Raw genomic sequence first — 15,999 nt, forward strand, 5'->3', positions numbered from 1 at the left:
TGGAGATAACACATGGACTTCAATCTATATATTATTACCAAATTCAGTACTAGAAGATTCCTTGTCCACTACTCGACTAGAATAGGGTTACCATATTTCAGCAACCCAAATTCCGGACCCTCTTTAGCGCCCTCTAGTGGATTTCAAAATGAGTTATGACGTCACACTGACAAAGCTTTGCTCATAGACCAGAGGCGCTTGCTATGTGAATCTGGTTTCTATATGCAACAGGTCGTTAAATTATTTGAATGAATTCTGTCAATAATATTGGTCGTTCCATATATTACCATACTACCCTCCGCCCACATGATCAGTGTTAGAGGTAGAGCTGGTGGAGGATGATGAGCTCGAAAATACGGGGAGCGTCATGGCACATCGTAAAGTCATGTTCATGTCCTACCGATAAGAGTGTTCATCAGCCTTATGCCGGTGCGCACAATGGAGCTTTATAAACACCCCCCATCCAGTGGTTTCCAACCTTTTATGGTCACGACTCCATCTCCAATTTGAAAATGTTCCGTGGCCGAGATCAAAATTTGACGAGATGATTGCTAAAAGAAGTCAACAACTTTGCCCAGACTAACTGACTGGCTAGTTTGGAAGATGATTACGTTCAACTTAATCACAAACCCCAGAATAAAGGTAAACGACCCCCCCCCCCCCCCCGTTTGGAACCACTATCTTGGAATAAAGCATTTAAACGGCCTTAACGATGTCTCGGAATATACCGTTCTCCTATAATTGTGATTACAATTAGGCTTATTCCAGTAAATTAAGGTTGTTTTTATAAATATTTTATCGCAGTTTTTGCGAGGGTGTGATAGTAAATGAGATAGTAAATCGCGCGCAGCGCGCAGAAAAATATCATGCATCAGCATAAATATACCCAAAAAATATTGTTTTATGCTGATTTACGAAAAAATTATGAGCCTAGATCAAGTCTTCAAAATTCCGGACATTTGGCATATTTTAGAAATTCCATCCGGACGCTAGTTTGAACAGTAAATTCCGGACATGTCCGGGAAATTCCGGACGTATGGCAACTAGGGCTGGGCAAAATCGAGTACCTGAGTGATTCGATTCTGAATCACGTAAAATGCTCCGAGTCGAGTCGAGTAATCGAGTATCACTCATTATGACGTCACATCAGAATATAATATGCCAAGGTTCACATATGTACCTTTTATGCGACCACAAACAATATATTTCCTGTTATCCATCACATTAAGGATACTTTGGTATATTTTCGACCGTACCGATTCCATTGCACTTGGTGACATGTTGTGGGATGATCATGACTTCGGAAATGTGTTATTTCCAGTAACGTTCCTAGCTTTGTACTGTATGTTTCGTATGCTACGATACGACCAATCAAGGTTTCAAGGCTTTAACAGTGAAAATTAGTATCGAAACTATAATTCTCGTTAATAAATTAACTTTCTGTGGCGAGGAGCGTATAATTTCAGTACTCGAAAAAATCTTCTTTTACTACTCGACTCGAATCATTAAAATTAATACTCGATTCAGATTCGAGTACTCGAATCATTTTGCCCAGCCCTAATGGCAACCCTAGACTAGAATCATTAGAGTTATTACCCGACTCAGTCCTACTACCGACTTATTGCACGGCCGACTTGTTCTGGGCTTTTAGAAGCCACCCTTCGGGGATGGGATGGCGACGAGGAGCCTAGAAAAACCTCCCGCACTTAGCATGGAAACATAGCACCATATCACCAAGCAAACATATCACCATGAGTGACCTACGTCGTTGTTATCTCACATTGTTACGTGTCGGAGGTTTCTCTGGGCTCCTCATGGCCGACCTCACTACCATGGTAGTGCCTTAAGCCCAGATTAAAAGTGAGCAGCGCAACAATTCTGCAGCAGAGACCACGACGGGGACGCATGGGAGCGAGCTTGAATGAAGAATGACTGCGAAAGAAATTGAAAGACGTATCAAAGAATACAAAATTTTAAGACCAATGAACGTTGTGAAATTCGTGTCATGAGTACAACGCCTTAAAAAGACTATAAGCTCCACTGTGCTGTGAACATTAAAGGGGCACTGCGCTCTAAAAATGATGTGGTCTTAAATTGAAGAAAAAAAATAAAGAAACATTTTGGTCGCAACCATTTTCTTTAGAACGCCAACGTAAAGGAGCTTCAATTTAATGAAATTTCCACCGGACCAGAACGCTTCAGCGGTCGCGGCTGCGCGTCATTTCTTAACCCGTTACATGGCACTATCGAATGTAAACATTACATTACATTACATTACATTCGATAAGGGCACGATGCCTTCACCGAGGCACTTGCTCTACGCGATTAGTCAGTCTCGCAGAGAACGAACTTTAGATAGTTGTCAGCCAATGTTATGAAGTAAATATGTTTACACGCCAAGGCGGTTTAGATACGGCTTTGAACAAACGATGTTGCGATGTTGTTATGAAAAGTTGCGCGTGACGTTGGCCACCAATTCGACTCTGGCGATATATACCGGTATGTTTTTTTGGGTCACAGGCTGAGGAGTTGTGGGTTCAGGTTGGGTTTGCGTACCGTTGGATTACGGTTAGGGATGATGAATTTTACTACAGTACGCGAACCCTGAACACAATTTTGAATGTCATAAATTTTGTCATGTTCATGGGGAACACTGATTGGTGGTATTCGTGTTGTGGATAATAAATTTCCGTTATCCTGAAAAAACGTCTACGGTATTGTCTTGCTCCACCCAGAATCTTCATAATAAGTTTGTTCCACTTTGTATTGAGGATATACCAATGCATTGACATTATTGCAAGCTGCAATGACAATATGTGCCGTTACATCGTGTGAAGTTACAGCGAATGACGCAACACATACTCTTCATAAAATTCCTTCTGGAATTGCACTAAGGCGCCAGTGGTTTAATGCCATAGGAATCTCGTTGAACAAGATAGAGCAGAAAAAGATTCTTGTATGCAGTAAGCATTTCAAGATAGGCGATTATACTCGTCCCTGTAAAGGAGATACCGGTGGCAAGCGTCGCCGACTTAAAAGGCGTTAGTGGCAATCATCTCTAGCAAACTCTCAGGCATATTATAAATGGTTCTCGTGTATTTCTTGATAGAAGCTGTACCTTCGTTGTATCTTACAAAGCAGTTCTATAAAACCAAGAACGTATCAGATCGGAAATTGACTATAGTTTTGGAGAAAGATCAATCTTTGGCGGAATCTTGTCAAGTAAGGCTACATTTGCTTTTCCCTACAACATGTTGGATTGACTTTTATTCATCTCTGTTTAGTAATCTGACTCAGATTTTATGGGCCCAACATGTTCGAAATTGATTGGTAGGAAGCCGACCAAGTCCAAGGTATTTGTTGGTAACTATATTGAAAGTTCCCAAATGCATTATATAACATTTATCTCGACAGACCGTTACGCATACAACAGCAATCGAAGAATCTACGATGAGGAACATATGGAGGATGTGTTACGGGAGAGGAAGAGTCAATGTAAACCAATTACACTGATGGGTGATGGTGATGGGCGATCGGACTCACCTGGGTTTTCTGCAAAATATATGGTTTATTCATTTATGGAGGAGACGACTGAAAAGATTGTCCAAGTCCAATTGGTCCAAAAGGCAGAGTGCTCAAGCAGTGTTGCAATGGAAAAAGTTGGCATGGAGCGTGCCTTGGATGCAATAATTGCTCAAGGTTTGTCAATTGAAACCGTTGTGACTGACCGGGCAGGCGGGCACCAAGCATCAAGAAATTGATGAAGGATAAATATCCATCAATCAATCATCAGTTTGATGTGTGGCATGTCTGCAAAGGTAACTGAATCCTGTTATTATTTGAATCTTCCTTTGCCTTGATAACCATTTCTCAGGACTGAAAAAAAAGTTATTGTCTCTGGGTAAGAAGAAAGGTATGGAAGACTTGCTACTATGGACAAGAAGCATCACTAATCACTTGTGGTGGTGCTGTCAGCATTGTGGACAAGATAGCAGTGTAAGTCTGCATATGTACTATGTCATCCATCACATATTAATAACTTTTTATATAACGGTATGCAATTGCAGGTGCTAAAAAGAAGATGGATATCTCTTCTGCGTCACATCACCGGCGAACATGAGTGGACAGTTGAGGGGGAGACATGTTCCTGCAGCCATGGTACTTTGACTGAAGACCAGTGCCTAAGAACTAGATGGTTGCAAAGCGGATCTCCTAGTTTCAAAGCATTAAAATCTTTGATAGAAAACAAATTTTTCATCCGTGATTTGGAGCAGATGACTCAGTTCAAACACACTGGTAATTTTTATGACTAATCACATCTGCATGCCTCATCTTTACATTGCTTAGGCCAAGGTGGGTGTCTGACAGGGTTGTAACCAAGTCACAAAGTTCTGAGTTACTAGTCAATCTCACTTAAAGTTTTGACTCGAGTCAAGTCGAGTCATTTTCAATTCACCACGGAGTCCAACTGTCCAAGTCATCGATCAGAGGTTGAGTCTAAGTCATTGTGTTGACTGCTCGGTTTCCAGTTAAAGTCCTGTTAAACCCACTTTTTATAACTCTGTTTGGTGATATCGAATGGTTCGCATTTATAATATACTAATTTCCCTCACTTTTAAGTTTCTGATCGCATTTTCAAGTACCAGTACCAATAGACGAAATCGCAACAGGGTGGTTACTCTACTGCTCTTCAAATTACAATGAAATGTTGGTCTTGGCTGTCTGAGTCTCGAGTCATATGACTTGGTTCAAGTCATGCGCAATGACTCGAGTCCAAGTCGAGTCAATACACAGATTGACTCGAGTCGAGTCATCAGAAAATCGTGACTTGAGTCGAATCATTACAATCCTGGTGTCTGATTCCATAGACTACCCTAAGTCACTTTCCTATCCTTTTGTTTTCATTGTATTGCATTTTTGTGGTGTATTGAACTGATAAAATTGCTAATATAGACCTATGATGATGACACTAGTTATCGGAGCGTGGTCAGATCACTAAATTTCACACCTTCCGTTTTTAGGATCATTGGAAGTTTATCACAACGTCATACTGAAATTTGCACCTAAACGTCTTCATTTTTACTTATGACACGATGCTTGCACGAACCGAACTGGCAGTCCTGGATCACAATCAGAATGTTGGGAGGTTTCAGGCAGTGACACGAGAAGGTTTGCTGTGTCCATGACATGTCTGCAAGTCAAGGTACTTGGTTAGTTGCTTACCATGTATTTGTTTAAGCAGGTGTTCTACGAGTCAAAAAAATTTACTCTCGGACAGCAAAAGAGTGGATCTTGAAAAGCATGTATGAAAAGAAGACGAACCACTATGCGAGAGAGCTTTTGAGACGAACTGTTGACAATCGCACTGACATCAACTTCGGCAGTAACATTTCTAGAAATGTGCATCCAGCTCCCTCTACAGAGGAATTACTTTCGAAACGGCGTTCCCGAACATGACTGCCAATGACTTTGTATTGCAGTGCTACTTGGGCAGCCTTAATAGCTCAATTAATTTCTTCCACATGTTTCCAGTTACTACTAACTGCTCCGTTGTAATACCCCAGCTATGTTCCAATTGTCTGGTATTTATTAAAAATCAAAGTAGCAATATATGAAACACAGCAGCCACTGTTGGAATATAGAATGCGAAAAGTTCGCTGAAGTACACCATACGGAACTGATTTCGACTTATATTGCAGAGCCGCAGTGTTTTTAATCACAGTTCGCTTTCTGTCGGCCATTTGAAATCGACATTCAGTCCATCGTCACTAGGGTACTTCTGTCTTATAGCAGTGACGATGCAGGCTGGCAAGGGCATCCGGTTTTAGCTACCCATAGTCCATTCCAGTATGTGTCGATAAGACACCAAGCGATATTGTCTGCAATTGGAAAATCTGAAAGTATACTGCAGCGATAAAAAATGCTGAAATCTAATAGCAGCATGATGACCGAGAATATGATGCTCTCAAATTAAAAAGTGTAGGCATTTTATGGAAAGTATTCGATAATAGTTCAAGAATGCAGGAAACTGTAGCTCATCTCCAACAACCATGTCACGTCACATATATATAGGTCCAATACTAAACACAATACAAAATGTGCTAGGACAGAGGCCTCAACCAAGCGAGATAGTGTAATGCTTATGCGTCCGGCTTCTCGAACGGTAGGTCGTGGGTTCGATCCCCGGCCGGGTCATACCAAAGACTCGGAACTTGGTATCCGCAGCTATCCTGCTAGGCGCTCAGCAATCACGGATAGCATGGATGAGAAAAAAAAACGGGGGCGCAGACTAGATGATCTCATGGGGCCGTATCGCAACTCCGTCGTCAAAGCATCTTGATGGTGCAGGCGAAAAAAAATATCACATCTCTCTCTCTCTTAAACACGCGGCCTGAGGGCCGCATGCTGCCCTTGAGATCATTTTGTACGGCCCGCGACAGCATTTTGGATTTCGAAGTATTCGTCAATATTTAACTACCAGCAAAAAGTAGGAAATTGGCCCGCGAGCACATTTGAGTTTGAGACATCTGTTCTAGGACCTACTTGTTAGAAAGTCTTCTGCCAGGACGAGGACCGTGCGGTTGATTGTTATTATTCCAGTTTTTTCTGTTCACTTTGGAGGGTTGTATATGTAGGATAAAATCGTCATGTTCTGTTATGCAAGGCGACCCTCCATTCCCCAGCAGCTCCATTATTTGTTGTATTTCCCTGCAGCAAACACACTCATTCTCGTTGGGCATGCGTGGACAGTAGGGCTGTTCAAAAATAACCTTTTTTCCTGAATCTTGCTGATTACTTGATTAAATCGTTCGGTTGCCTTAAAAAACGACGCACACCAAATTTGAATTCATTCCAACCAATATTCGCGGATTTCGTAGAGTTTTAAAATTTTGAATATTTGCCTAAAAATGCAAAAAAATATTTTTTTTCAAATTTTCCTTCCAACCTTATGAAATTGTTGCGCTGTCTTCAAAAACGATGGAAAACAAATTTGACTCAATTCCAAGCTGCAGAAGCAGAGTTATTCAAGTTTTTTGATTATAATTCTGGGATGATCCACCAATCAAGGATAATCCCAGAATTATCAAAGAAAAACTGAAATAACTCCAATTCTACGGCTTCGAATTGAGTCAAATTTGTTTTGCATCGTTTTTGAAGACAGCGCAACAATTTCATGGGGTTGGCAGAAAAATTTGAAAAAGATTTTTTTTTTGCATTTTTAGGCAAATTCAAAATTTTCAAACTCTACGAAATCCGCGAATATTGGTTGGAATGAATTCAAATTTATTGTGCGTCGTTTTTTAAGGCAACCTAACGATTTAATCAAGTAATCAGCAAGATTCAGGAAAAAAGGTTATTTTTGAACAGCCCTAGTGGACAGTTCAAGCAGCTGCACCATTCATTGTCAAGTGTCCGAAGTTGACTCCGGTTTTCTGACGATTCCTTTGACCAATACAATAACATTGATAAATTGCATTTAAGAAACACAGTGCAATACTCCAGACATGAGTTTGTGCTTCTTGAGTTGCAACGAGACGGGCGAATTCCTCCTCTGAATATTGTGGTTCGAATTGATACGGCAGGCTCTCACCAAATATCGTGATATCTTCTACATCTGTGTCTTCATCAGAAGTTAATTCATCACACAGATCTTCTTCCATACCAGTAATAATTTTAACAAATTATATATTATCTACGTGTCAAAGGAATTGCATAAATGAACTGATGGAAACAAAAATTCATTTGTGAAACTGAGAACAACATGATAGGCTACGATAAAAATATCACACAACAATATTTGTACAAGCCTGTCTGCATTCTTTCTCGACTTGCAACTCAACGGCGCTTCTTTGAAGTACGATCCAAAACAAGCCAATGTCAATCGTGCAACCAATCCTTTCCATGAACACGATAGACAGGTTGTGTAGAGCAAAACGGAGATGAATATGGCCGTTATAGGACTGCATTCAAGTACAATTTTGTAAACATAGCTATTTTATTACAATATCCCGTCACTACATGGCCGGTCTCAACTGATAACGCCACAAAAGCTATAAACCGGTGACATGGTCGACATTGCAGATCCAGTAGTAAGGAGAATTGCCCCGTGGACCTTTAGGGGCTTTGAGGGAAAGGAAGACACACTACATCAGGGGTGGGCAAACTACGGCCCGCGGGCCGCATGCGGCCCGCAACACCGTTCTGTGCGGCCCGCGAGAGTATAACGAAACTTTTTTTAAATATTGATAAAATGCCTACCAAAATGCAGGAACTTGATTGAACTTTTTTTTAGTATATTTCACCATGATAATTCTAAAACTTGGGTGCACCCCCTCTCCCCTTGAGGGCGTGAAAGCGTTTGAAGGGGGCCCGAAGCTGAGCTCCACTAAAAAAAATTTCGCGCTCCGCGCGATTCTCAGCAACTTAATAATTGTTGCTCTGTATTTAGTCTCAATTTCATATTTAAAAATCTCTCGTCCACAGTCGTAACCTTCAGTGCCAAACTGTCAGTTAGGTTTGCTAGCACCCTCGTTGCGTTTTGTGATATGACCATAAGGGGAGCACGAAATCTTTCCCCATCGTAAGGGGGGGGGGGGGGCGTGTCTTAAAAAGCTTGAAAACCACTGTTCCAAGGTAAATACTTCCTTACTTTATGTTAAATTTCTGGCGCGACAGCCCGATCTCAACGCCCACGCAGTTTGAAAGGTTTCAACTACCGAACACAACAGAAATCCTAAACGAGATTGACATAATTCGGATCACGAGTCGGATTTCATATTGGCCACTCCTATTTTAATTATTTTAGTGATGTGCTTATACAAACGATTCGCACGTGTCTTAGGTAGATTCGTTCTCAGTATGCGATGGGGTATTTATATTTTATCTACATATCGTAGAAGCGTGTTTAAAGCTAATATGGTTATGATGCTGTCAGCATTGTGTGTCCTGGAACTGAACCAAAAGTGGAATAAGTAAATCTAAGAACAGATCGCTGCTCACAGATTTAAATTTCAATCCTGTTTTAAGAATAGGGACAACCGACTTTCATCTCTATAGTTTTGACAAATTGGTTATTGAGGTCGACCAGCCTATGAAATCTCGCCACTATGTTTCTGACGTGTGTTCGACATCATCAAAGCAATGTTTGTTTTGTTCTAAATAAGCATCTCCATTTCCTCACTATATAATCAAATACCAACATTGCGTTTTGGTTTATAATCTCAATTTTATATAGTGCGGCCCGCGCATGGATTTAGATGTTGAATGCGGCCCGCGAGCTCAAAAGTTTGCCCACCCCTGCACTACATTATCATTTGAAATTAGCCGAACGAAGTTTCCAGACAATTTTTCAAATATGAACAACCCTTCTGTGCAGACAGTAATACGCTGTAAAATCACTGCTTAAAATTTACAGCTGTATGAATAGCTTTGCATCAATATATAACTGCAATGGCATCTCAATTGTCAGCATCAGTCATCTGGCAAATATTATAGAGTCATAACAAGCTTCAGACACAAATCCTCCTGACTTAACATTGTACGCTGGTTGAGCGCCGGTACCGTACGCTTATACTTAACGTAACTAAACCGCCCTGGCGTGAGACATAATTCCTCCATAATATCGGCTGACAACTGTCTGAAGTTCGTTCTCTAAGTGACTGCCTTATCGGGTCGAGCAAGCGCGACAATCAAGATAACGAGCAATAAATTTTGTCAACGGGTTAAGAAACGATGACGCACAGCCGCGACCGCTGGAGCGTTCTGGTCCTGTGGAAATTTCATTAAATTGAAGCTCCTTTACGTTGGCGTTCTAAAGAAAATGGTTGCGGCCAAAATGTTTCTTTATTTTTATTCTTCAATTTAAGACCACATCATTTTTAGAGCGCAGTGCCCCTTTAATACATACATATATCTGTAATTGTTGTTTTCCAGCATTAGAAAGATCGTATTCTCACCTTCAACGTATATCGAAAATCCAGCGAGAAGACTGATTGCCAATTTCCATGCCATGCTGGCCTGATTCTTAATTCATACAACACTGCAACTCTTTGATATTTGTTTACATCTAACGACAGTGCTACAGTGGGCGATGTCGTGCTGCCTTCAGGCTTTTATACCGTGTTACGAACTTACACCTGATTATGAGATTACATAACTACCGTTAAATAGGATGTTACGAAACAAAAATTGCATACTTTTGCGCTATCTGGGAATTCGCGCTATGTGTGACTTTATGATATACTAGTTGTAATGAGAGTTGTACTAAATTCAACATTATCGATCACGAAGTTCCCAGTTTTATTCTTGAGGGTAGCACGTTCTCGAGATATAAAGTGGTACATCGGCCATTTCCCACGTGGATGTTACATTAACAGACCGTCTTCGAACTTTTCGGCGATCTCATATCTATTTACTACATCGCTCGCGTTGTGTTTGTGTCTCGCATTTAACATTGAATGTCTTCAGGTGAATCAAATAATAATTTACCCGCCGGTTATACCGATTGTACATATATTGCCTACTGCATGTGATCGGGATCAGCATTTGTGATTTCGACCATTGAAACTGTAAATTTCGGCATCTGAACTCCACATTTTTCCCTATGTTGTCAACTTTTAATTCATCATATTCTTCACTACTTTGCCTGCTGAAATTTGATTGTACATGGCGTGTGTTTACTTTTCTCCACACTGCACTATTCTATTAAACAACAGTTCAAGCGTTCCGATGACTAAGAATGTCGGCTGTATTCGGATCAGGATTGGTCAATGAAAGCCCGCCGTCGAATATGAATATAATATTATGTTTCACCATCATCCAAGCCACTGGTTATAAACGTGGGCTCCAGCGCTCCCAGGGGGCGATTTGGATGTTGAAGGGGCGGGAACGTTAAGGGAGAGACGTGGGAGCGCTGGGCTCAGCGGTACGGGGATGCGGGGAATAAAAATGGCATCGCAGTAGATCAGGGGCGGGCAACTTCTCCAGTGGGCGGGCCGGATATAGGAAAATTAAGTACGTGGCGGGCGAGATTGCTGAATCGATAAATTATTCGCCCATTTATCCACATATACAAGGAATATATCGTATTTAATGAACGTATTTGAACGACAGCAATGTAACTTCAAAGCCATTTCTCGCCAATAATGACGAGACAATGTGGATTTTAGAACAGCATTGTCATATATAGGCACCACCATGTCTGCTTCTCTCTGATCAATCAACACACGGTGCAATTCTTAATTAAGATTTCAAGGCGTTCGATAAGCCCGGTACCCAAAATTTACCACGATGTCAATTCATTAGGGTTTAGAAGGTGACAACATAGCGTGGTTGTTCAACTGTTTGGCCTATTTTATCTCGATATTGGATTAATGCGGCCCGCGGCCTCTAAGAAATTTGAAAGTGGCCCGCGACCCGTTTCGAGTTGGCGACCCTTGGCATAAGCGGTGTCTTACAAATGCCTAGAAGTGTGCCGTGCTAGTAGTCGACGGTTACGGGATCAAAAATAAGAAAATATCGGCCCAGTGTAATTGACCATTATAGTCGACAAACACCATGATCACCACAAATGACATTATAGGGACTAGGGTTGCGTAACCTACATCGTAAATGCCGATAATGCAAGTCTTCTCGCTTCGACGAACTTACGCGTAAGCACCACCCTCGCTCGCTTCGCAAGTATGCGCCTACATGTGTATAATAACTAGGGCAAGTTTTTGTTGCACTAAAAACCTGAGAAAGTTGCCTTTTTTTTAAATTTTAACAAAAGTTGCAGAAGTTGCATTTATACAATTATTTGAAATCATGAGGGTATGAGATACTCGAAAGGTTCCAGCAGTTTAGAATTTGCATGGTGTCTGCTTGTTCCGTTTTTTCCTTCGCTATTCCATCGATCATGTTTACATTTTTATTTACATAGGGTTCGCACAATTTACCAGTTAGTTCAGGGAGTTTCATAACTAACGGAATAGTGGGTATGCCGCATACCCGAAGAAATTGCTAGGTAAACACGACATACCCGGTATACCTGCGTCCGGCGCCTATGGTGGGCCGCATTGTCGCTTGAAATCCATTAATTTAGTCTTTATTATAGTTTCATAGCATATTTTGCGCAATACTTGACAAAAGTTGCAGAAAAAAAGTTGCATGAAAAATATAGACGAAACATGCAAAAAATTGCAACATAAAACTCCTCCAAACAGATTAAAACACCATACTACATACATTATGTGTATTTACGAAGCTTCCAGGAGCTGTAAAAAAGTTGCAAAAGTTGCAAAAACTTGCCCTGATAATAACAGACAGTCACTAAAATTTAACGTATGTAAGCAAGTAGTGGGGAATCTCGGAAGACTGGGGCCGCGGGCCACATTATCATGTAAGACGGAAAACTGTCCGCGGGCCGGACAAAATCCCTTCGCGGGCCGTATGTTGCCCACCCCTGCAGTAGATGGAATAATAGAGACATATGATTACTGAATATGTAGTAGACTAGTAAAGCAATAGTTAGATATATCCTACAGTTTTCATAGCAAATTAACAGTCTACAAAATCTGTCAAATCTCAAAATTTTTCGTCGCTTTGCGCAGCGATATTTGCAACGTGTTTTCATGAACGCAGTGGATTATTGTAATTCATGTAAGTGAATTGTGCGTACTTTTAGATTGAAAATTCCCCGTTAAAACACTTCCGTCATGCTAGCTCGGGATATTATTCATATTCACAAATGTTCCGAACTATGCATTGTATCCAGCAACGCACAACGTGTTGAAATCGAACAGGCACTGTGCCACTGTACCACAGAAGGCAATAAAACAAAACTCAATACAATTAACGTTTTCATATTGCCAGTCGCAGAGGTGAATTCGGGATGCGTATATCGGGCTCGAACCAGATGTTATGAGCCCATACATAATGGCTATTATAGCATCCTTGATTCGATCCCGAATATAGCACATACAATTATTATAGCGTTAATTAGTCGAGTGGTCCAACTCAAGCTTTTTCCAATAGTGAAGTCCCAACCCAAGTTATTATCGAGCGCGATTCAAACGCGAATTATTTCCGACAGTCAAGTCCAAACACGGAAAGACCGACCAGACCGACCCTGTACCGCATCGTCTTAAGTATAACTCTTAAAACATGGGTATGGGCACCTGTTCCTGACAATTTATGAGAGGGGCGCTGGAAGAAAAAAGATTATGAACCATTTGTTTGGACTTTGGAGTAAATCACAATAATTGCATTATTACCCCAGCAAACTTGTGCATTCACTGAGCAGTGAGCATGCATAAAGAGGTATTAACGTCCCGTTGGGTTTCAATGATCTACGTCTATCAATAGTATAATGAGCGAGAACGAAAATCTATAGAGCTGTGTTTCCCAACCAGTGGCGACTCGTGACTAGGGCTGGGCACAATGATTCGAGTACTCGAATCTGAATCGAGTATTAATTTCGATGATTCGAGTCGAGTAGTAAAAGATGATTTTTTCGAGTACTGAAATTTCGCGCTTCTAGCCGCTGGAAGTTAATTTGCCTCTGAGAATTATACTTCCGATACTAATTTTCATTGTTGAAGCAGTGGAACCTTGATTGAGGGTATCGCAGCATACGAAACATATAGTACAAACACACGAAGGTTACTGGACGTAGCACATTTCCGAAATCATGAAAATCTCACAACATTGTCACCAAGTGGAATGAAATCGATATGGTCCGAAAAATACCAAAGTATCATTTATGAGATGGATAACAGGCATTATACTCTTTGTGGTGGCATAAACGGTACATATCTGAACTTAGACGTATTACACTATGTTATGGCGTCATAATTGTTGGTACTCGATTACTCGACTCGACTCGAAGCATCTTTCGTGATTCAGAATCGAATCACTCAGGTACTCGATTTTGCCCAGCCCTACTCGTGACAATATCGGGTGGTGGGGCAAGGGCTGCAAGCGACTTTTTATTAAGATGACGTCACAATGGCGTTTTCCAACGTAAACAAGTAACTTAATGATGGTACGGTAACATGAATTTGCCGGCAACAGTGATTTAACGTATGTGCCACGAGAGGTCCGCCGGTGAGCTGTGACTTGAAGTGTGGTAACTGCGTAAACGGCGTACGAAACAAAGATTCAACACGGTTCATGTTCGCACTAGACCTGGAAATGATTATAACTCGAGAGATAACGTAAGCCTAACTGGAAAGGTCAACGAGTTCGGACAGATACGCAATTGTTATCTCTTAGATTGGGCCTGTCATATTGAATCCAAAACATCATTCTGAAGAACTAAGAATAGCAGCCTCGGAAATTCGGTCTCGGTACAGCATAGGAGATTTGGGTCTTGAAACTGGAGACTGTAACACGACACATACGGCTTTATTACTGTCTATAGGTCTGCTACCGAATAAATACGTGGATGAAAGCTTTAAACTTAGTACACTGTTACATGACATCATTGAGAAGTGGTCTCATGGCCGTTTTCGGTATGGTACACTGTCCAAATTATTGCGAACAGACCAACACGGAATTTTGCGCAAAATTTACTGGGGAATAGGCTGATCAAGTGATCAGCTGTTAGCCGCCATCGAAAACGAAATAGCTATTGCGCTTGACAGCAGGGGGTTGTGAGCAAATGGCTTGAAGGCCACAATTTCACGGTGAAATTTACATTGGAGAATATAATATCAAAGTAAATATTTGAATGCAAACTGAGAATGATATCATCATCTCAGTTAACGGTACCGCAGATACACCAGCTTTTGCGTGAAATCCGCAATGCGTTGTATGCTAAAGTGTCAGATCGGAGCACATCTCCACCATACCCGACCTTGATAACGAAATTACTGCCCTAATCACTGAGTATCAACCTTGAGACTTGGCACAGCCTTCAATACCAAAACCAAGACATACCGTGCAAAAGCTTATGACGGATCTAGGTAAGGAGCATCGTTAAAATCAATAGCACTCGAATTAGGAAACGAAATTACCACTAACACAGTTCAGTGACAAACTTAAAACTTGGTACAGCGTTCGATATTAACATTAAGACTTACCGTGCCAAATTTCATAACCGATCTCAGTATTGAACATCATCAAAATCAATGGATACCAATACCGGCTTTTGAGTAAAATCTGTTTGCGATACATGACGGATCAGCACACACTCAACTTCGGAAACGGAATTACTACCCTAAACTTTAAGTACAAACCCTGAAACTTGGGGCAGTGTTGAATACCACCATCACGACATGACATACCAAGTTTCAAGAGTTTTCATGGTGTGAAACACCATCAAAATCGACCTATACCAGCAAAGGTCGACTAAACGCATATTACGGTAATCGAGTTCAGATATAGATACGATTGTAACATCACACCTTAGGGGCGACCAGGCATATTCGCCCCGGTTGCTCGGCCATTTTACGAATAGGAGAGAGTAAATCACTGTTTCTTTATTGTGCGCGGCTTTGAGAGAATAGACAGTGAACGCTTGTTATGAGCGCTACCGGGGCATGCCCCGGCTAGGCATTCGCAAAGCGAAAACACGAAGAGAATTCGATTTTCGCAGAGACTTCGCTATATATGGGCATTTACAAGCGAAAGGACAAGAAGAATACGATTTTCGCTTTGATTTCGGTATATATAGATTGGTGTGCGTCTATAAATGGTAAAGAATTGTTATTGAACAGAATATTAGGTGGGGCAATGCCCCAGTTGCCCTATAGGACGAGCCGCCACTGTTCCCAACCCTTTTTGACTCATTGCCCCTGTATCGATCTTCACACATATTTTCGCCACCATATTGACGGATTTGAAAAAGTGGACATGTAATTGAGAAGTCTATTCCCAATGTGAATTTACTAAAAAGTCCATTTTTCCGAGGTGGTTGATGCTCGGAAATCCGATTTCCGCGTCCACTTTCCGTTAATTTGGCCTTTTTTCGCCTCATACGCAGGACAAGCCGTCTTCACGTGCATTTTTTGACGGTGT

General features: G+C 41.2%; 2 protein-coding genes and 1 long non-coding RNA gene across 9 annotated transcripts in view; 1 reads left to right on the plus strand and 2 right to left on the minus strand.

Annotated features, from left to right (window-relative positions):
- LOC145434942 (adhesion G protein-coupled receptor B1-like) overlaps positions 1-10,727 on the minus strand; it is a 45,687-nt gene extending 34,960 nt beyond the window's left edge. For both annotated transcript variants that reach the window (XM_080312167.1, XM_080312166.1), the window contains exon 1: positions 9,957-10,727. In XM_080312167.1, coding sequence (XP_080168293.1) covers positions 9,957-10,011 — 55 coding nt within the window. In that variant the 5' untranslated portion in view covers positions 10,012-10,727. The remainder of the gene's footprint in view (positions 1-9,956) is intronic.
- LOC145434956 (uncharacterized) lies at positions 2,534-5,624 on the plus strand. 6 transcript variants are annotated; one of them, XM_080312195.1, is made up of 7 exons: positions 2,565-3,222; positions 3,285-3,353; positions 3,415-3,818; positions 3,875-3,996; positions 4,068-4,158; positions 5,022-5,203; positions 5,243-5,624. In XM_080312195.1, exons 3-6 carry the CDS (start codon positions 3,761-3,763, stop codon positions 5,087-5,089), a joined length of 339 nt encoding a protein of 112 aa, XP_080168321.1. In that variant the 5' UTR covers positions 2,565-3,222; positions 3,285-3,353; positions 3,415-3,760; the 3' UTR covers positions 5,090-5,203; positions 5,243-5,624. The 6 variants fall into 6 exon arrangements, with proteins under 6 accessions (XP_080168320.1, XP_080168321.1, XP_080168319.1 ...); XM_080312193.1 differs by having other exon boundaries at positions 2,588-3,222; positions 4,068-4,296; positions 5,022-5,210; positions 5,279-5,624; XM_080312191.1 differs by having other exon boundaries at positions 2,588-3,222; positions 4,068-4,296; positions 5,279-5,624.
- LOC145434966 (uncharacterized) lies at positions 5,570-7,511 on the minus strand. The gene is made up of 3 exons (XR_013913649.1): positions 7,380-7,511; positions 6,544-6,755; positions 5,570-5,879 (listed from the first exon to the last, which is right to left on the minus strand). It is a non-coding gene; the product is annotated as an uncharacterized LOC145434966 (long non-coding RNA).
- Positions 10,728-15,999: the final 5,272 nt, after the last annotated feature.

This window comes from Botryllus schlosseri, chromosome 3, assembly GCF_051294905.1.
Source record: "Botryllus schlosseri isolate E-star chromosome 3, Bs_hap1, whole genome shotgun sequence".
NCBI classification, from domain to species: Eukaryota; Metazoa; Chordata; class Ascidiacea; order Stolidobranchia; family Styelidae; genus Botryllus; species Botryllus schlosseri.